At 44.9% G+C, this 21,541-nt stretch overlaps 1 protein-coding gene across 1 annotated transcript in view; it reads left to right on the top strand.

The window, feature by feature from the left end:
• Window positions 1-21,541, top strand: part of LOC134673322 (baculoviral IAP repeat-containing protein 6) — a 113,564-nt gene that overhangs the window by 87,652 nt on the left and 4,371 nt on the right. The window contains exons 46-58 of the mRNA XM_063531293.1: window positions 1,037-1,180; window positions 1,599-1,801; window positions 3,219-3,417; window positions 5,412-5,617; window positions 6,714-6,884; window positions 7,586-7,772; window positions 8,835-8,997; window positions 9,430-9,547; window positions 17,387-17,513; window positions 18,562-18,779; window positions 19,602-19,841; window positions 20,471-20,659; window positions 21,104-21,238. Coding sequence (XP_063387363.1) covers window positions 1,037-1,180; window positions 1,599-1,801; window positions 3,219-3,417; window positions 5,412-5,617; window positions 6,714-6,884; window positions 7,586-7,772; window positions 8,835-8,997; window positions 9,430-9,547; window positions 17,387-17,513; window positions 18,562-18,779; window positions 19,602-19,841; window positions 20,471-20,659; window positions 21,104-21,238 — 2,300 coding nt within the window. The remainder of the gene's footprint in view (window positions 1-1,036; window positions 1,181-1,598; window positions 1,802-3,218; window positions 3,418-5,411; window positions 5,618-6,713; window positions 6,885-7,585; window positions 7,773-8,834; window positions 8,998-9,429; window positions 9,548-17,386; window positions 17,514-18,561; window positions 18,780-19,601; window positions 19,842-20,470; window positions 20,660-21,103; window positions 21,239-21,541) is intronic.

Below are 21,541 nucleotides of genomic sequence, written 5' to 3'. Positions count from 1 at the left end.
AAAAAATGAGTTTGTGGTGAAATGACAAAACACGTCCCCATTCTTTATTCATGTTCTCCAACATATAACGAAACCAGTAATTAATTATCAATTTTTTTGAAAAAAGATCTTCTCAGAAATTAGAAGGTTTGGTCAATTTTCAGTACTTTGAAGGCCATTTTCTCCTAACAGGTTGAGTTTGGGCAGCTAAAAAAAAATACGTGTCCGTTATTTTAGACTACTCCATAACATATAATTATCAAAATAAATCAAATCGGAGTCGGACAGTTGGGTACCCTTCCTTGTTAGACTTAAGAATATACACGGTGTAACATGAGCAAACCGAATAATTTTAACAGCGTATTCCTGATCATATTTAGAGACAAATATGTCCTATAAACTTTTTTGAAATTCGCCTAGTTTCATAGTTAATACCAATTAAAAAATAAACATGTTTTTATTATTACATAGTGCAAAACGCCTTTTTGATGGCGATGTTTCTACTATGGTATGTAGTCTAAATATCCTTATTGATAGATGTCAAAAAATGACAAGTAACACTTTGCAAAAATTAGGTTTTACGAAAAAAAAATTTAAAAATCAATTTTAAGTGACAAGTTTACCAATAACGTTTATTTTTTATGTACAAATACATTCAAAAAATTTAAAAAACAAAAGAAAAAAAAATTTTTTTTTGGTGAATTTGACCTAAACTCATTACATTTTTTCCTTCTTTTGACCTCAGAAATGCGTGGTTAAAATTATTCGGTTTCCTCATGTTACACCGTGTATAAACGAACGAAGGGACTGGATTTATCTGGATGCAACGCGTGTTTATAGTGTGTTGGGATTTAATATCTGACGATTTCGTCGTAAAGGCGGTTATTAGCGAAATACGTAAAAAAGCATTCACGTATTCGTTAGATCTTGAGTGATAGTTGATCTACGTCACAGCGTAGCTGCTTATCCAAAAAATATCTGCGCTTAAGTGGAACTGGTGATAAGAACTTTCTCCCAGGGTGTTAAACATTTTACTAACACGTCATTTATGTTACAGACCTAATCGAAACGACAATCCGGGTGCAGTGTCAAGGCATAGAGGGTTGGATCCCCCCGCACACGACGCTGGCGCAGCTGTCGGCCGCCGCGCCGCACGTGTCCGGCCCGCACCTTACGCTCACACTTCACCTCAATACCGGCGGTAACTATCAATTACAAACATCTTGTAGCAAGGTGGAATGGCAATATGCAGTTTCAAAATTTTTTGTGGGTTGTTTACTGGGTAACTGGCGATTCTGGTGAAATTCTTTTTGTAATCTAATATCTTTAAACGAGCAATTTTTGTTTATTTATATATATAAATAAACAAAAATTGCTCGTTTAAAGATATATATATATGTTTCGGGGATCTCGGAAACGGCTCTAACGATTTCGATGAAATTTGCTATATGGAGGTTTTCGGGACCGACAAATCTATCTAGCTAGGTCCTATGTCTGGGAAAACACTCATTTTTGAATTATTGACTGGTAATCAACGGAGTCTTTTACTCACTCTACCCAGTCCCTTTAAACTCATATTAGATATTGTTTAGCAACTTACGTGTTTTGATATCGTACAGAGGGCAACCCGGGTCCGACCTGGGAGTCCGGAGGCGGGGCGGCGGGGTGCGGGGCGGGCATGGCGCTGCGCGAGTTCGGGCTGTGCGGCGGCCTGGCGCTCGTGGCCGCGCGCCTGCCGCGCCCGCCCGCCGCGCCGCAGCCGCCGCCGCCGCCCAAGCACCACCACGACCTGGACTGGGTCAAGGTCGACGACCCCTACGAGGTATGTACCGAGTGTCTATAGTCCGGAGGCGGGGCGGGCATGGCGCTGCGCGAGTTCGGGCTGTGCGGCGGCCTGGCGCTCGTGGCCGCGCGCCTGCCGCGCCCGCCCGCCGCGCCGCAGCCGCCGCCGCCGCCCAAGCACCACCACGACCTGGACTGGGTCAAGGTCGACGACCCCTACGAGGTATGTACCGAGTGTCTATAGTCCGGAGGCGGGGCGGGCATGGCGCTGCGCGAGTTCGGGCTGTGCGGCGGCCTGGCGCTCGTGGCCGCGCGCCTGCCGCGCCCGCCCGCCGCGCCGCAGCCGCCGCCGCCGCCCAAGCACCACCACGACCTGGACTGGGTCAAGGTCGACGACCCCTACGAGGTATGTGCCGACTCTCTATAGCCCTCACACACCGATACCATCGCTTGCTCTTCTTGCCACGTCTTCCCGAATTTTAAAATCGAATGGTAGTAAAATTTTATAAAAGAAAAACATGTTTTATGAGTATTTGGCTAGTCTAATTAATGTTGAATAATAAAATTAGTCCTGTAATAAAGTAAGCGATAAAACTCGAGTTTCCCTATACCTACATAAAATTACAAAATCATCGAAAATTATTTATATTTGTCTAAGTAACTTCGTCTTTCGGCTCGGCCACGACTTGGGAACGACGTTTGGGAAGGCTACTGTCCCTCACCATTAAGTATGTAGTTGTAAAGGCTTGGCCACACACAGAGCGCGACGCAGCGCCGCGTCCGCGCCGCGTGATGCCGACGCGAAGCCTGGTCAAACAGGGCGCGCGCCGATCGCGCCGGCCTCACGCTCTCAACACGCCCTCAAGGCGCGCGTGAACGCGGCGCGGCCGCGCGGGAACGCGGCGCACCGCTCGCTGCCTAACGTCCGATCCTACTGATGTGACCTTGCGCGACGCGGCGGGCCGCCGCGTTCGCTCGGCGCAGCGCTGCGCACGCGCCGCGCGGACGCAAGGGGCCGCGCGGCGCGGGGCGCGACAGAAGCGGGGCGTGATACCGGCGGGACGCAGTCTGTTTGACGTCGGTAACCTGTTAGCATGTGCCGCGGTCGCGCGGCGTGGACGCGGCGCGGACGCGGCGCTGCGTCGCGCTCTGTATGTGGCCAAGCCTTAATAGTTGACCGCTTCTTCAAATTCAGTCCGAGTATTTCACAATTCCCACTATCCCCAGGAGGTCGTAGAGCTGGGAGTCAGCTCGGTCAACAACAGCGTAGAAGAGAGCGGTTGCAGCGGCGTGCCGGCACACGCGCTGGTCGCGCTCGGCCTCCTGCTGAAGCTCGGCGGCTACGCGTCCGCGCTGCTCGACGAGGGCCCGCGAGCTGTGCAGCTGCTGAGACTGCTGCTGGGAGTTACACACGACGAGGACGGCCGTGAGTATTGCACAACTCTCATTACCCCCAGGAGGTCGTAGAGCTAGGAGTGAGCTCGGGCAACAACAGCGTAGAAGAGAGCGGTTGCAGCGGCGTGCCGGCGCACGCGCTGGTCGCACTCGGACTCCTGCTGAAGCTCGGCGGCTACGCGTCCGCGCTGCTCGACCAGGGCCCGCGAGCTGTGCAGCTGCTGAGGCTGCTACTGGGAGTTACACACGACGAAGACGGCCGTTAGTATTTCACAACTCCCATTACCCCCAGGAGGTCGTAGAGCTGGGAGTGAGCTCGGTCAACAACAGCGTAGAAGAGAGTGGTTGCAGCGGCGTGCCGGCGCACGCGCTGGTCGCACTCGGACTCCTGCTGAAGCTCGGCGGCTACGCGTCCGCGCTGCTCGACGAGGGCCCGCGAGCTGTGCAGCTGCTGAGGCTGCTACTGGGAGTGACACATGACGAGGATGGCCGTGAGTATTTCACAACTCCCATTACCCTCAGGGGGTCGTAGAGCTAGGAGTGAGCTCGGGCAACAACAGCGTAGAAGAGAGCGGTTGCAGCGGCGTGCCGGCGCACGCGCTGGTCGCACTCGGACTCCTGCTGAAGCTCGGCGGCTACGCGTCCGCGCTGCTCGACGAGGGCCCGCGAGCTGTGCAGCTGCTGAGACTGCTACTGGGAGTTACACACGACGAAGACGGCCGTGAGTATTTCACAACTCCCATTACCCCCAGGAGGTCGTAGAGCTGGGAGTGAGCTCGGTCAACAACAGCGTAGAAGAGAGTGGTTGCAGCGGCGTGCCGGCGCACGCGCTGGTCGCACTCGGACTCCTGCTGAAGCTCGGCGGCTACGCGTCCGCGCTGCTCGACGAGGGCCCGCGAGCTGTGCAGCTGCTGAGGCTGCTACTGGGAGTGACACATGACGAGGATGGCCGTGAATATTTCACAACTCCCATTACCCTCAGGAGGTCGTAGAGCTGGGAGTGAGCTCGGTCAACAACAGCGTAGAAGAGAGCAATAGTTATTTGTACAACAAGAGATCAAAGTTTGACATTTCTTCGAGTGCTTACTTTGAGTCCCGTGCAAGCGAAAGATTCTATAATAGATTCACGAGCGTAGCGAGTGAATCTAATTTAGAATCTTGAGCGTAGTAAGGGATTCAAAAGCGCACGAGATGTAAATAACTTTGATCTCGTGTAGTACACAACATTTTTCACCCTAAGCAGTGAGAACATATACCTAGAGGGACAGAGATAATAGAACCCAAGTATATCGAACTTGTATTAGACCCCGCATGTTGAAATGACATTTGACTATAAAAGTCACTTGAATGACATTTTGTCTCACTCAGTGAGCAAAATGCGATTTTGCTCACTCATACTGTCTCACTAAGTGAGCAAAATGCGATTTTGCTCACTGCGTGAGACAAAATTACTCAGTGAGCAAAATCGCATTTTGCTCACTGTTTTTAAGAAGCAAAGTACCCTTGTTCGAGCTGCTGAGGTGAAAAATTTTTTTGGCCGTTTCATACATTTTGGTCGAGTGGATGTCGACGTTTTCTATGAGAAGGCCAAAACTTTTGTTGGGATTTCGGGGTTGGTCCCATAGAAAAAGTGGTTCAGTATGACCTACCTAATCACCTCGCACAATATGGCTAACGGTCCAAAAATGACCCTGTATGGTGACGGCCTGAATGGCCAAATATGTCGGGACTCGTCGAATTTACACTGTTGTAAGACATATTAACATTGAGTTATAGTGCATAGTGCTTGAGAAAGGAGACCTAGGCTCTCCAAAACGTGTCGTGCGAGTGACTAAAAACAAGTGAGTCTAAACCGTGAAATTATTAAATATCGATACTCATCATTATTCATATGGTATTATGGTAACAAAGGTGGTACGATGTATTTGGCAGTCACTATCTATTTGATACAGACTGTATTGTCAGCATGAAATAAGTAGTAACATCGTCGCATCAGTTTTTAGTTGACGATCGTCGCGTAACCTTAAAATAGATGCGACGACGAGTGAAGCGAGGACGAGTTGAATTCGGTTAACTATTCAAATTGTTAAAGTTTTACCCCTCTATTCATAAACGCGCTACAAACCTCAATTAGCTAAAATCATTTGTCTGTATCTATCATTTTGCCTTATGTATTTGTAAGAAAGGGATGAAACATAATTTAAACAAATCAGGGCCGTAAAGTTTTATGAATAAGGCTGTTATTCTGTTAACAGGAAGTATAGTAGTCGGCGGCGTCGGCAGCGGGAGCTTCTCATTAGGCACTCTGCCGTTCAGAGTGGTGTCCCGGTTACTGGAAGCCGCGCCACTGGGCACGGACGACGGGCGCTCGCTACGGCGGGCGTTGTTGTCGCTGGGCGCCGTGAGGCTCGTGCTGGCTTGTCTGTCTGTGTTCACACACCATCGACCAGCTTCTAATGATGTAAGTAAACTCATTCACAACGAATACAACCAAACAGTATTTCACTCGTAAATACGCCGGTATGGATACTAGCGAAATTCATTTCCTTGTTAATCTAATTTTTTATTTAATTTTTTTATTTAGGAAACAAACAGTCACATACAAATATGTTTAAGCTTGTAGATATACAAAAAGACCTATAGTTCCATTTATATATTTTAAAAATCTAATAATAATATGGCAAGATGGCAAGCCATACGCCAGTTATATTTAACCCTTTAACCGCCAGAGTCTGATATATAAGATATTACATATCCAGCTCATTTCGCCACAGTCATCAGACTGTGGCGAAATTATCAAAATAGGACAAAGATCTAATTTGGTTTTTACAGCACATTTATAACTCCCGTAACTGTGCCAACCTTACTCTGCGTGGTACAATTACTGTCGGTGGCGACACGAGCTCGATCAAAAATTGCTGGTGGTTAAAAGGTTAAACTGAAATAAATGTCATATACTAAGAAAAAGTGACCAAGGTCTCCAGTGTCCGGGCTGGAATCGTACCAGCGTCCTCTAGGGTGCTGCTTATTTTATCCTGATGAAGCCTTAGGGTGGTAGTCCACCTGTCCAATTTCTTTGTCCAATGTCATTGCGTCTCATCACTCTCATTAGTCTCTGTGGGACCACAGAATAAATAATAGTACTAGGTACAGAAGACTCACTCTCTAACAAAACGCGTCTGTCACGATCAGCACAGATATGGCCGCTAGGTAGCGACAGCGCCACGCGCGGCTTATGGCAAACTCCAAAATTGGGGTCGCACGGATTTGACTTTTAGCTACCTGTAGCAAAGCGACGAAATCGCGGAGTGAGCCACGCCTGGTGGGACGCAACACACATTGGACAAAGAAAAGGCAGCAAACGCTCGCAGTATTTTCTTTTTAAAGAGATAAAAGTATGTTTTACCATCATCATCTTCCTCGCGTTGTCCCGGCATTTTGCCACGGCTCGTGGGAGCCTGGGGTCCACTTGGCAACTAATCCCAAGAATGGCCAAGCGACTGCCATCTGACCTTCCAACCCAGAGGGTAAACTAACGACAATATTTCGGTTCCCAGAATAGCCAAACATCGAACGGCTCTTCGCTAGGCAAGGGCGAGGACAAGAGCCAGCTGTACTGGGCCAAAGGCACCGGTTTCGGCACCGGCTCCACGCAGCAGTCGTGGAACGTGGAACAGGCGCTGGTCCGCCAGAGGACTGAGGAGGAGCACGTCACTGTGCTACTACAGGTAAAAAACATCTTCAATCCTGATCATTGACACAAATGGGTTGTAGAGACACATTTACAGGGTTGTAGAGACCCTCCAGGACGCAGTCTCTATCCTCCTGAGTCCCTCTTATCATTATTGCAGTTTTGAATTTGGAACTTTCATATATTCCATTTTAATTTAAAATTCCATTTGGATTTAATCCTCTGTAAAGGCCTCAGGGACTCAGGCTATAGATACGTCGCCGAGGCCGCCATGTAAAGAGGCGAAACAAGATGACAAGTGAAATAACCATTGACATAGATATCTAGGGACTGGCCCTACAGACAATAATAATGAGGCATGACAGGGGCCAGTACAGCGGTGTGACACCGGTACAACACGATTGGTTGATGAGCTTGCATTATGCGCGCGATTGGTTGATGAGTTCGAATCACGCGCGCTATTGGTCGCAACTAGTTGCGTTAGACTGCACGATTGGCTGGAATTCGTGAGTCACACCGCTAAACTGGTACCATTTTTAGTCCCTTAAGGCCAGTCCATAGATATATACGTTAATGGAAATAACCTATCTACGGATAGGCTCTCCCTCTTATTCATAAACGCACCACAAGCCTCAATTACTCACTTTAACCTAAGCTACGGGATCAAACCAAGCTGACCAAAATTTGTTGATTTTTCGGTACTGATCCTTAACGATAGCAACATATCTGTATTGACAGGTATTAGCATCGTACATGAACCCCGGCGAGGTATGGCCGCCCTCGGAGAGCTCGGCCGCGCCGGAGTTCCCCCCGGAGTCGGAGCGCAGCGAGGGCGAGTCGCAGGAGCTGCCCGCGGAGTTCATCGACCTCGTCGCCAACAGCTCGCTAGTGCCCGCCATCTGCTCCTACCTCAGGAACGATTCCGGTGAGATATATGTAGAATTATAGATGAATGCTCGAGATTAGGCGGGTAATACAGAACGAGTCACCTCGCGAAAGCATTGCGAGTTGCCTCGCCCAAGGCAATGTGCTTGCCCTTATATTAACATGTCGTCGGCTGACAAGCAAAAGTCACTAGGCCACCACAAGTTCATAGTCATAGTGAACCATAATTATCAGTACTAAAAGGTTGATTTTTGTTTAAATTTTATTTAGTAATTAGTGGCTTTTGCTTGTCACCTGACGATGTATTAGCCATTTGATCCTACCCGAGAAATGATTCTGGTAAGATTTAGATCCAACAAATGTACTTCCACTATTTTTATTTGGCGTACGAAATAGAATAAGTGCAAGGTTACCATCAATTGAGGCGTCTTGAGCATATCTTAAGTGTGCTTAAAGATGGCGTCGCGCGCATTTGCCTCGTGTGAGTCACGTCCAGACTGATCGAGCTGCTTTGCGACTCACCAAATCATTTCGTCGTTTATGGATGTTAGTAACGGCCCAAAGTGACATCTACACTATCGTCTCCCGAGCGTCGGCGTCTAGCCAACTCTATGGCTGCTGCTCGACGCTACGTTGACGCAACTGAGCAGCGACACCATTTTCCGTAGCGCTGACTAGACCCCGAAGCTCAAATGATACTAGTGTGGGGGTCTCTAACCACTTGACCGTCCGACGATAACATAGTATCCGAAAAAAATATGCTCTTAACCGTCCGCGGGAACCTTACTATCCAAAGGGGTGGAAGAAAGATTTGATTTCAGAGCCATCTAACAGAATATTTCGGCATTATTTACTAATTCTCTTGATGCGACAACGTAGCCTAACTAAATAGTTAGCTCTAAAAAAATTTGATGGCAGTGTAGTTATAATTTTTGTAGAAAGTTGTGAATACGCTGCGCGGGGCGTGCGTCGCTAAAAAACCCCGGACGGTTGACAGGAAAACAGTCTCGCGGGACGGACGGTTGAGTGGCTAAGTAAAATGTGTATAGCGATAAGTAAAACTTAGCAAAGTTATAAAATAGAGGTTGTATTTGGTCTGTAGTGCTGGACATGTCGCGGCACATCCCGCTGTACGTGTGCGTGCTGCGCTGCGCCCGCGCGCTGCACGCGCTGCGCTCGCGGCGGCTGGCGCCCGCGCTGCGCCCGCTGCCGCGCCTGCTCGCGCTCATGTCGCGCACCACCAACAGCTACGCCACCAAGCTGAGGTACGTGTGGATCCTAACATAACTATACAATTTTCTATACAGCTGATATAGCGACGAGGGTACTGTAAGTTGCGCGCCTGTGACGAGCGTCTGTTATTTTTTGGTCAATAATACAATAACTCAACTATTATCCCGGCCGCACCAATAACTATTAAGCTTTTTTTCTTTTTCTTACATAACGTAACCATCATCATTATCATAATCATTAAGTGATCATTTCATGTAATTATCAAATTCAATGATCTGGCCACTACATATATGTTCATAAAAATTGTAGCATTATATTTAGTATTAAAGGTCGCAATCGAAACTCTAGATTTATATTTTTACACCGACCAGACACTACAATAAACTCTATTTCTACAGACTATAAAAAATATACTAAAACTTTTGTTAATAGGCATAGGTATACAACAACATTTTTTTTCGCAGGATGAGTAAAAAGAACATATTCGGGAAGATGACATATAGCCAAAGATTTAGCACGTCGAGTAATTCAGAGCTCTCGGAAGAAGACGAGGGTCTCGCCTCGCTCATAGCTGATATTCAGGTAATTCACTAACATAGTTTTATAGTGGTTTTACTTATATCTGTACCGTTGTAAATTAACGTCGGTTAAATATAAAAGCCTTGAGTCTAGGGAATGCAAATCGGTTATTTTTTGTATGGAAATAACCGCGGTTTCGGTTAATAACCGATTATTTCCATGCAAAAAATAACCGAAAATAACCGATTTGCATTCCCTACTTGAGTCACATTGCGTATACGTGCATGTGCGCGTTGTAATTTATGAATATTCATTAGGGACACACCCATAGACTAGGAATCCTCTAGACCGAGTTCAGAGCAATTATTTCATGCTACCAATGATGCCAAAAATGCGGGGGTGCGCGGGACGAGGTGAGCGAAGTCCCGTGCCGTGATTGGTCCGTTCAAAGACACGGACATCACACAAAGACACTTTCGACTCGAACATGGAGTAAAATTACCGTATGCGTGGCAGAGGGGGCAGCGCGACTATACTCAGTCTGGTGGATGTTTTGTCTGTGGACACACCGCACCGTATACAAAATTTGTGGCGCACGCTATGCTCGTGCAATATGTATTACTTATATGCTTCCAGTTAGTGCTTTGCAATCACAAAGCGATCGGTAAAGACATATGTAACTTCGTATAAGATGAATAAAGAAAAAAACGTGCTTCGAAAATCAAGAATAAGTCATTCTCAGATAGATGGCGCACACACCTTTAGCCTATACTCGCCTAATAGCGGAAGCAGTTATAAAGTTGACCCAAAAAAAATTTATTAAGCTGTGAGCTTCATCACATATGTTCCTTGAGTAATTCTAAGCATTTCAAGCCTGGGAGGCAATAAGAAATGTGTGTCTACTCGGATTTGTAATGGATTCAAACTTTCAACCCCTTTTTAACCCTGTTAAGGGATGAATTTTACAAAACGCTGAAATTACTTTTCCTGTCTTTTAATAATTTCCCCAAATACAAAGATTCAAGTCCCGCGTTCGAAAAATTTTTTGATGTCCATACAAACTTTCAACCCCTTTTTCACCACCTTAGGGGATGAATTTTCGAAAACGCTAAAATTAGTTTTCTTGTATTTTAATAATATATCGTTTTACGAAGTTTCAAATTCCTAGCTTAAAATAAAACTTGAACCCCATACAAACTTTCATCCCCTTTTTAACCCCCTTAGGGGTTGAATTTCTCAAAATCGCTTCTTATCTCTTGTACACTTTATAAATGTAATCTAATGTGCAAATTTGAACTTTCTATCTTTTGTAGTTTCGGCTCCGCGTAGCAAAAATCTCCAACCAAATTTTTCACCTTTTTACGTTTTTCTTGTAAAATTACTATGAAACTGAAAAAAACAAATATCAGCAATGAATTCTACGTCTTTGGTTTATACGAAAATGATACCAAACTTGCCCTAGTTTTATTTTTTTTTAAAGATGACGGGTGGCGGCCGTCTTTGTGCCCCAACCTCCCCCCCACCCCAGGCTAGAAATGCTTAGAATTACTTAAATATCAGATGTGATGAAGCTCATAGCTTAATAAAATTTTTTTGGGTCATGTATGGCAGCGTTACATAACTGATTCCAGTATAAGTAGATGGCGTGACGACACCGTTTCATATTTAACAATGATATAAAAATAATAAAATCATTTATCCATATACATATATTCATTTTTTGATAATTTTATTTTGAGTTATTAGTAGTGTCCGACCGAAGGTTCGGTTTCGGTTTCGGTTTCGGCCAGTTTCGGCCAAAAAATCATGTTTCGGCCGTAGTTTCGGTTTCGGCCAAAATACGGCCGAACCTTTCGGCCGGGCCGAAACTTACGAAATGGTACTTCGGACAAAGACCAAAAGTTGGGGAATAAGTAGGACAACAATATTAATATCTAGGTACATATACTGATTCATGTATAGGTGGTATAGGTACATAATTTAATTGGTTTATTATAAAACACAATTCCACTAGTGAGGGCGCCACTGGACGGTCGACTAATTGTATCGGAGTGAATGAGATAGCACTGTCGCACGTAGCCGTTGGCCGGGTATCCGCTCGGCCCGAGTCGAACGATTTCTTTTTCGCTCTTATTCAATCACTTATTCAGTCATTTTCCTATCTACCTCTACTTAATGACAAATTTTAAGCGAGGCTAAAGGTTACGCTCAACTAGTGCTGCAAAGTTGATTTTTTCAATAGTTAATATTTTGCGAGGCTGAACAGCTGACTATTGATTAAAACGAAGAAAAAACCCTTAAAAGTGCCCCCAGTACAGTTTTTCATACGAATGCTCAACCTTAGCCTCACTTTTTACCTCAATTTACCATTGGTTTGTGTTCCACATGTCCTCTACTTCAGCTTAGCCTTTGGCCTCGCTGCGCCATGCTCAGCCTGCGGTCTCGCTTTTTAATACAATGGACATTGGTTGGAGTCTGTGCTCAACTACTTATTTTGAAGCCTGAAGCACGGCTTTGACTTCGCATGAAAGTTCGCCTCACTGGGGCACTTCGGACTTTTAGGCCCAGGTGAAGATCGGTACCCGGCCTTGCGATATTATTAACAAAAAATTTCGCGCTCGCTGCGCTCGCGTTTTTGGTTGACCCTGTATCTACATGTTAGCTTGACTGGTGAATGAATAGAGTTACACCAAGAAAATTCTGCAATGATTTTGATAGCATACGCAGTGCAACTAGTGCAGATGTTATTTATACGTCTTATTTCATAGAAGTTTTGACGTTTAAAATAACACTTGCATTGCGTGTGTTATCAAAATCGTTGCAGAATTATCTTGGTCTAACTCTAGTAATTTTCTTAAAAAACTGCTTAATTAACATAAATTTCAAGGACATTGGGTGTTGACAGCCCCATAATATGTGTGTAAAAGCGGTTTTATGTCATTTTTCAACGATTCTAACAAGTCTACAAAAGTTTCGGTTTCGGTTTCGGCCGAAACTAGAGCCAAAGCCGAACATTCGGTTTCGGTTTCGGTTTCGGCAAAAAAACATGTTTCGGTCGGACACTAGTTATTAGCCCAAGCAATAAGAAGTTATAGAGGGAAATGCTAGGAACACAGTTTTTGACTACGTAACTTTGTTTGGACTAGTTAGGAGGTGAACATATCAAAAGTCCCCGGCCGTAGCCCCGGTGCTGGGGGGTAGAGGGGGGAAAGAAGGTCTCATTTTTCGGTTTTTCACTTATATCTTGGAAACTTTGCGTCTTAGCGACATGACTACTAAGACAAACCAAAAGCTGATAAAATTTGTTACAAGTTTTATTCAGTCAAGTTTTTCGATATCTTGAATAGTTTTTGAGATATCCGCTCTTGAAAGTTTATTTAGGGCTTTCAATTTTATCTTGATATCTACATTAGTGACGCTGCTAGACCGTGTTTGGTATCATTTTCGTATAAATCGGGGGTGCTGAATTCAGTTTTGGTATCACATTGCCACCATTCCTACGAAAAAACATATAAACTTTAAACAAATACCTTTTTTTTAAAATTCCTCTTCACGCTTAAACCGCTCAACCGATTTAATTGAAATTTGGTATACAAATATTTCGAGTCCATTCGGAGGTCGAATGTTGCTTTACGTCCGTAGGAGTAACCCTAGAAACCCTACACGTGACCTCCGGGTGGTGCTAAAAGAGCAACAAACCTGGCAGCTGCACTGTTCCTTCTGAATCTCGCAGCACACACACACATACACACAAGTAAGCGAATATGAATAATAGGAATGCGAAAGGAGTGGCTACAAAGAGCCCTCAGACAAGAGATGTCGGACCTTCAGTCCGCATCTGCCAACTTAATATAGAAGGCATAAGCCAATCCAAATCTGACTGTTTGTCTAAAATCATTAACAACTTGGACATCGACGTAGTACTGCTACAAGAGACACATACTGCAGATGCAATACAACTAACTCGCAGGGGGGAACTCTCTGGATACAACCTGGTAGCAGCCACATATCACGCCAAATATGGCACAGCTACATATGTTCACCACTCAATTGCGCAGTCCACTATTGTTATTTCCAATAGCGCGGACCATGAGAACATTGCCACGACTGTAATCGAGTTAGGCGAAATCAAGATATGTAATATTTACAAACCGCCGAAAAGCCGATGGCCAAAGCCCGCACTACCAGAGCTGCAACACCCGTCAGTATATATGGGAGATTTTAACAGTCACCATACCTCTTGGGGCTATAAAGAAATTGATGAAAACGGCAAAGACGTTATGGAGTGGGTGGACAAAACTAACACATTTCTGGTCCATGATAACAAAACGAAAGGGTCTTTCAAGTCTGCTCGATGGGGCCGAGACTACAATCCTGACCTGATTTTCACCTCAAAGGATCAGAACGACATCCCAATACCCGCAAAGAAGTCAATCCTCCACGATTTTCCGAATAGCCAACACCGACCTATTCTCCTAGAAATTGGGTTAAAAATTCCATTAGTCCAATCCTACCCAGGCCCACGATGGAATTTTCAAAAAGCTGACTGGAACCAATATGCTGAAAAACTGGACGAGAGGATTAGGTGGATCGAACCCGTGGCCAAAAATTACGATCGTTTTAAAAAATTAATTATCTCGACAGCGAAACAGTGCATTCCTCGAGGGTACAGAAAACAATATGTTCCATGCTGGAACGGTGAGTCTGAGGAACTGTGGAAGGAATTCCAGGAAACGGCTGACAGAAACACGGCTCAACAACTGATAAGGGCTCTGGACGAAGCCCGTAGAGAAAAATGGGAACGGACAGTCGGAGAGATGAACTTCACGCATTCAAGCCGCAAAGCATGGCATCTTCTGAGAAGACTAACTGCTGGCCAGACACCCAAAAGCTGTCAACCGAAAGTTGGTCCAAATGCAATTGGAAACCGGATAATAGAGCTCTCTAAAGCACCGAGTCACAAACTACACACTCGTGAAATCCGCAAGATGCTAAAACTTGAAAAGTCCCAGGCCATACCGGATGACAAATATAGTGGCCCGATAACCATATCCGAGATTAAATCTGCAATCGCAAACATCAACGTAAACAAGGCCTGCGGAGAAGATGGCATTTTCCCCGAATTCCTAAAACACTGTGGTGCGCGGACCCAACTGTGGCTGGCGGCTTTCTATACAAACATAATTCAACTTGGTAAAATACCACCCAAAATGAAGTCATCTAAAATCGTTGCCCTCCTCAAACCGGAAAAGCCCAGTGACAGGGCAGACAGTTACCGCCCAATAGCCTTACTTAGCGTTAACTACAAACTACTGGAACGCCTGGCCGCGTAGCCAAGATGCCGATCGCTTACGCTCCGTAGCGATCGAAACGCAACTGTCACTGTCGCACTAATATGGAAGTGTGATAGAGAGACATAATGGTTTTCGTTGTCGAAGCGATAGCGATTGTAACCTTGGCTAGGCCGGCGTATCTATAATCGTATATCGGAGACTATCTTCTCGAAAATCCCACAGGAGCAAGCTGGCTTCAGACCGAAACGAAACTGTTGTGACCAAGTCCTTGCCCTCACAACACACATCGAGGCCGGTTTTCAATCAGGAACAAAGTCTTCTGCAGTCTTTATTGATCTAACGGCTGCATACGACACCGTGTGGCGTCAGGGTCTGCTGTATAAACTTTTGAAAACTGTTCCATGCCTAAGAATATTCAGACTGATAGAAGACGCTCTCACAAATAGGCCGTTCCAGGTACATCTGGGCCAACAGTCAAGTAAAATAAGGGTTCTCAACAATGGTCTGCCCCAAGGATCAGTGCTCGCTCCTCTGCTCTTCAACCTTTACATTCATGACTTACCTGCCACGAACTCGCGAAAGTTTGGCTATGCTGAGGACCTGGCCCTAGTAACTCAGACAAAGCGTCTAGAGATAGCAGAAGCCATCTTGGAAAGAGACCTGGAGGTGATGGACGAATATTTCCAGCGCTGGCGCCTATGCCCGAATTCCAGCAAGACAGAAGTCTGTTGTTTCCATCTGTCAAATAAGCTAGCGAAAAAGCAACTGGAAGTTAGGTTCAGAGGTACAGTCCTACAGCATAATTTCTGCCCGAAATACCTCGGAGTAACCCTTGATAGGAGCCTAACATATAAAAACCACCTTGATAAGCTGTCTGGAAAGCTCAAGACTAGGAACAACATCATCCAGAAGCTCACAGGAACGTCATGGGGCGCCAGCGCTGCCTGCCTAAAAACCACCGCTATGGCCCTCGTCTATTCGACGGCAGAATACTGTGCACCTATATGGATGAACAGTGCACACGTGGCCAGAGTTGACGTCGAGCTCAACCATACGATGAGAATCATCTCGGGCTGCATCATGCCAACACCTACTTACTGGTTACCGGCTCTAAGCAGCATTACACCACCAGGAATACGCAGACAAAAATGCCTAGCAAGAGAGATAACCAAAATGTCTGGAAACTTATTGCTGCCCATCCATCAAGACCTGGACAACCTAAAAAATAGCCGACTCAAGTCCCGAAATCCACCAGCCAAAACCTTCCATACACATGACCTAGCATGGAATGATAGGCGAGCATGGGAAAAAGAATGGGAAGCGCAGCAGCACAATGTAGACAACTCCATCTTTGAGTTTACCACACAGGAATGGCCCAAAGGATTTCACGAAAGCCGACAAATATGGTGTGCACTGAACCGTCTAAGGACTGGTATCGGCAACTGTGCGTACCTTTGGCACAAGTGGGGATGGAGCGAGTCGGCGGCGTGCGAGTGTGGACACCCAGAACAGACCATACATCACATGGTATTTCAGTGCCCCGTTACCAGATATAATGGCTCAGTTGAGGATTTTAAAAACCTGACAATAAACGCGAGTTTGTATCTGCGGAATTGTAAATTTTGATCTTAAGTGTAAATTTAATAAGTGTGTGTACATATTGCCATACGATAAATAAATAAATAAAGTTGTGAAATGGAGTATGGGGGGAATTCAACTTCGTCGACGAAACTGAATTCCTGAGGTTAATACTGCTCAAGGTAAGGTTTGAAGTCATGTTTGGTATCATTTTCATCTAAATCACAGATGTATTCCGTCCTAAATTTCATCTAAACCGGTTCAGCGGTTATTGACTCCCCATGCAAACTTCCACCCCACTTTTCACACCCTCAAAATATGCTTTTGGTTATTAAAACTATCCTATGTTCTGTGTCGAGACTGAAACTATTTCTATACCAAATTTCAACGAAATTGGTTCAGCAGTTTAAGCGTGAAGAGGGATTAAAAAAAAAATGTTTTTTTAAATTTTGGGTTTACTTCGGAATAGTGTCAATGTGATACCATAAATGAATTCAGCACCCCCGATTTATACGAAAATGATACCAAACATGGCCTAACAGCTGCACTGACGTAGATATCAAGATAAAATTAAAATCCCTAAATAAACTTTCAAGAGCGGGTATCTCAAAAACTATTCATGATATCGAAAAACTTGACTGGATAAAACTTGTAACTAATTTTATCAGCTTTCGGTTTGTATTAGTAGTCATGTCGCTAAGACGCAAAGTTTCCAAGATATCAATGAAAAACCGAAAAATTCGACCTTCTTACCCCCCTCTACCCCCCAGCAGCGGGGCTACAGCCGGGGACTTTTGATATGTTCACCTCCTAACTAGTCCAAACAAAGTTATGGGGTCAAAAATTGTGTTCCTAGCATTTCCCTCTACAACGTTTTTTGAGCATTCATTTCCTGACCTATATAGTCTTGTGTCGATAGATGGCAGTAAATTTACAGTGACTACAACATTTACTATGACAGGACCGCTCTATACTATCTATGCTTTTTGGCTGTAGTAAGTAGCAATTTGACGGTTCGTTTGGTTACCAGGCGACGTCAGCGCTGATGTGGGTGAATGAGGGTGAAGAAGAAGGCGCCGGCAGCAGCGTGGCGGCCGCCGTAAGCGGCGCCAGCAGGGAGGCGCGATACATCGAGCTTATGCGGACCATGCAGTTTGGTACGTGCTATACTTTTCATTTACACTGTGGTAAAAACATACATATTCAAAAAGGACTTCTTAAGTTTCTTTAGAACTATTTACTTTTTAATAATCTCAAAAAGCAAGCGATTTAAATACTATAGCAGGGTCGAGGACTGCTTGATGCAACCGACCTTAACTTTCTGTTTTGATCACAATTTAGTTTAACCAATGCTAGTTAAGTTTACGTGCTGACGCGATCGCTTGGACAGGTTTCCACGGAAGACCAGCGTCAAGATACCTGAAAGGTAACTTGTCATTAAGCTGAGGGGAGACCAGTGACGTTTATGTTTTATACTTATAAAAGTGTTGTATTAGTTTTAAGCAATACTGTAAGCGTCCTGAATAAATTTACTTTCTTCTTCTTCTAACGCTTCGGCCACGCAGCGCACACTCCGAGCGTGCACGCGTGACGCCGACACCGATCGTTCGTTGGTTAAAACAGATGTATGGTGATCGACGCCAGCGTCGAGCGTGCGTTTCGCGGCCGAAGTGTAAAGTTACCAATGTCTCAATCTCACATGTACCATATATACCGTGTTTTTTTTTATTTCCGTTAATTTCAGGGGTGCATTCCTGAGCTTAAATCAAGTAACTTTCTCAAAGACACCGATATTCTAATTAACTCCATTTCGGAGATAATCAATAATTTATTTTTTTCCTATAAGGCCTCTACAAGCGAGTACACTTGCCTTAGGGCCGGTTTACATATTGATTAGTGTTTAGAATGAGTTCATGCATTTGCTACTAAATTTAAGTACAATCTCGGTCGATCGATGTTCGAAATGACATTGATATGCCACAGATTTCAATTGTTTGGTTGAGTTAAATGTAATGCCCGTGTTACAACAACGCTATATGCTACATTCAATTACTTTTTTTTTTTAAAGCAAAAAACATTTTTTATTTTGTGAATTAACTATGCCGATTAGTTCTCTTAAACGTACTTGACCATACCCCGAAGTTAAAGGAATTCAATAAAAACACGTTGTATAGTATATACTGTATAGTGATAATGTTTGTACAGAGACGTTCGAGATGATAACGGAGTGCGCGGAGAGCGGGTTCCGGTTCTCGGTGCCGTACCACTTCGAGGGCACGGTGCGCGCGGCGGGCGAGCGCGCGCACCCGGCGCGCATGAAGCGCCTGGCGCAGGAGGCCGCCACGCTCGCCACCAGCCTGCCGCTCTCCTACTCCTCCTCCGTGTTCGTGCGCACCGACACCGACCGCCTCGACGTCATGAAGGTCACCCACCGACCTGCTCACCACAAACTACTAAGGGCCAGTTGCACCAACCACATTTGACAGACTGATCATCGTCAGCCGGCGCGCCCCGGCGCTTTACTAATTACTATGAAACTTACCATACATAAAAAATTTACGAACTCTTTAACGATACGAACAGTTTGGTACAACCGACCCTAACTCTTCACTAATAAAACTCTAGGCTCATGCAAATCTCGACGAGTGACCTTTATGCTCTGGTCTCCTAGGCTAGCGGTGCCGTCATATAGCGGCCGTCTCCTTATAAATACTACTCATATTTAGCCGTATTATTTAGTATGGACGCCGCTATATGACGGCACCTCTATCCTAGGAAAACCGATCTTTACTAGTGTTGTGAGTGCACTATTAACTCTTGACAAATAAAACTATAGGCTCGTGCAAATCTCGACGAGTGACTTTAACACTTGAATATTGGGCAGAACAAACCAATAACCGAACCGACTTCAAGAAGGACATGATTCTCAATTATTCGTCGAGATTTTTGTTTTTTTTGTTACGTATATCTTTTCACGATCCTGCACTGATTTGGAAATGTATTATTTTGTCCCATTCTTTTTCACGTGAATTTAGAATGATGGGATCCCCAAGAAATCGGGAGAGCTCTCCATAACGTTATATGTTGATATATTCTGATTTGAGTATTTTTTTGTAGTAAGTCGTGCATTTGCTCTCCGAATTCACTGTTTGATGAAGTGGACCTGCTTTGATGAAGACAAGATATTAGATTAGAGTCGGGGCCCATTTTTGTTAAACATGATTATAGTTAGTGTATAATTTCAGGTGCTAATAACGGGCCCGTCGGACACGCCGTACGCGAACGGATGCTTCATCCTGGACGTGTACTTCCCGGCCGAGTACCCCGCCGTGCCCATGCTCATCAACCTGGAGACGACGGGCCGGCACTCGGTGCGCTTCAACCCCAACCTGTACAACGACGGCAAGGTGTGCCTCTCCGTGCTCAACACGTGGCACGGACGCCCCGAGGAGAAGTGGAACGCGCACACCTCTAGCTTCCTGCAGGTCAGTTCAACATTGCTACTCGATTGGTAGGGTTATGGACTGCTTGCTGAGAGTGTCACGAGAGGTAAATGTTCGATTCGTACCCAGGCAAACACGATCTCATAGTTAGGTATCTTGGGCTGCCGGACAGCTTACAGATTAGCATATCACCGCGTTACAAATTCAGGTGCAATTTTGCGCGAAGCAGTCTTTAACGGCGATTGTCTCGACGTAGCATTATGCTGAGGCGGGACCATTTCGTGGTAAACTATTTATTTATTTTATGTTTAACTTTTTTTGTTGTTCTGTACTTATGTATAGTTTATCACGAATAAATGCGATGATTAAACGCAGAAAAATAAGGATCAAAGTCAAATGGCGTTCTAAAAGTGTTAATCATTTGTGTCGAAAAATGTATTGACTACATAATTTACTTTGACAATATTCCTCTATTCTATTTCAATTCTCTTTGGTATTACGATGAATAGCGCTCGGAAGTGCGTGAGCGATCAGCGAATTCTTCACTGGCAGCTATTTAACCCCCATCCGCCAGTTCCGGACGCACTTTTAGGATCATGTCAATGATTATTATTATAGTCACGGATATGCGTAGCAGAAAATGAGTGATTGAAGATGTACTGTGTTGTCAGGTGCTGGTGTCGATCCAGTCGCTGATCCTGGTGCCGGAGCCGTACTTCAACGAGCCGGGCTACGAGCGCAGCCGCGGCACCCGCGTGGGCTCGTCGGCGAGCCTCGAGTACAACTCCAACATCTACCAGGCCTGCGCGCGCTGGGCCATGCTCGACCATCTGCGCAACCCGGAGCCCTGCTTCAAGGAGGTACCTACTCCTCTTGTTACTCTCCTCAAGTGGTGCCAACCCTAATAATTGATCGGAGCAATGCTGAGCCGAACGGAGCCGAGTCGAGTCCGAAGTCAGGAGTGTCTCCCCACTGACATAACCCTATTTGTCTAGTTCGTGTTACATACATACACTCTTTAAAGGTAGCTTATTTGGTTTTTAAATACTGATTTTTTTAAATTAAGATGAAAATATAAGACCTCAGAGATTTACAGTTTAGACTAATGAAGTTTAAAATAAATAGTTAACTTATTGAAAAGAGGAATACATGAATAAACAAAGCATATATCGGTGTTTTTGTATGCCAAAATTATCACACTGTATCAGATTGTGTCAACTGTCAAAATGTATATGAACAAATTTTCGGAAATAACAGACTATGTACCTTTATCTTCTCCACGTAAAAATTTCTTGTCGATGCAGGTGATCCAAACGCACTTCTGGATGAAACGCAACGAGATAATGCAGACGGTAGCCAACTGGATCACGGAACTAGAGACGCAGAGCGGCGACGAGCGCACGCAGCGCAGCATCCAGCTGAACCTCATGGCACTCAAGGTAAAAATATGTTATACAAACAGCAACTTTCCTAACTCTTTACATTGGTGGACCTTATTACAAAAGGCATAAGGTCCAACGATGTACAGTTAACAGTGCGGGCGATGGTACTATGACCAAAAACGCCATTTTTAAAATTTTCATTCAAAGACGACTTTGGAGTTTTAAGTTTAATTTTGATTCTCTATTCTGAGTGGCTGTAGTCCGGGGTGTGCGGTTGGACATTGAGGTTAAAGGCACAAAGCTCAACTTGATGGAGTTGCAATCGAATTCATTCAAATTGAATCATTAAAAATCGTGGGA

Source organism: Cydia fagiglandana, chromosome 18 (genome assembly GCF_963556715.1).
Source record: "Cydia fagiglandana chromosome 18, ilCydFagi1.1, whole genome shotgun sequence".
In the NCBI taxonomy this organism is placed as follows: Eukaryota; Metazoa; Arthropoda; class Insecta; order Lepidoptera; family Tortricidae; genus Cydia; species Cydia fagiglandana.
The sequence above is the reverse complement of the archived record's forward strand: the minus strand, read 5'-3'. Positions and strand labels throughout refer to the sequence as shown.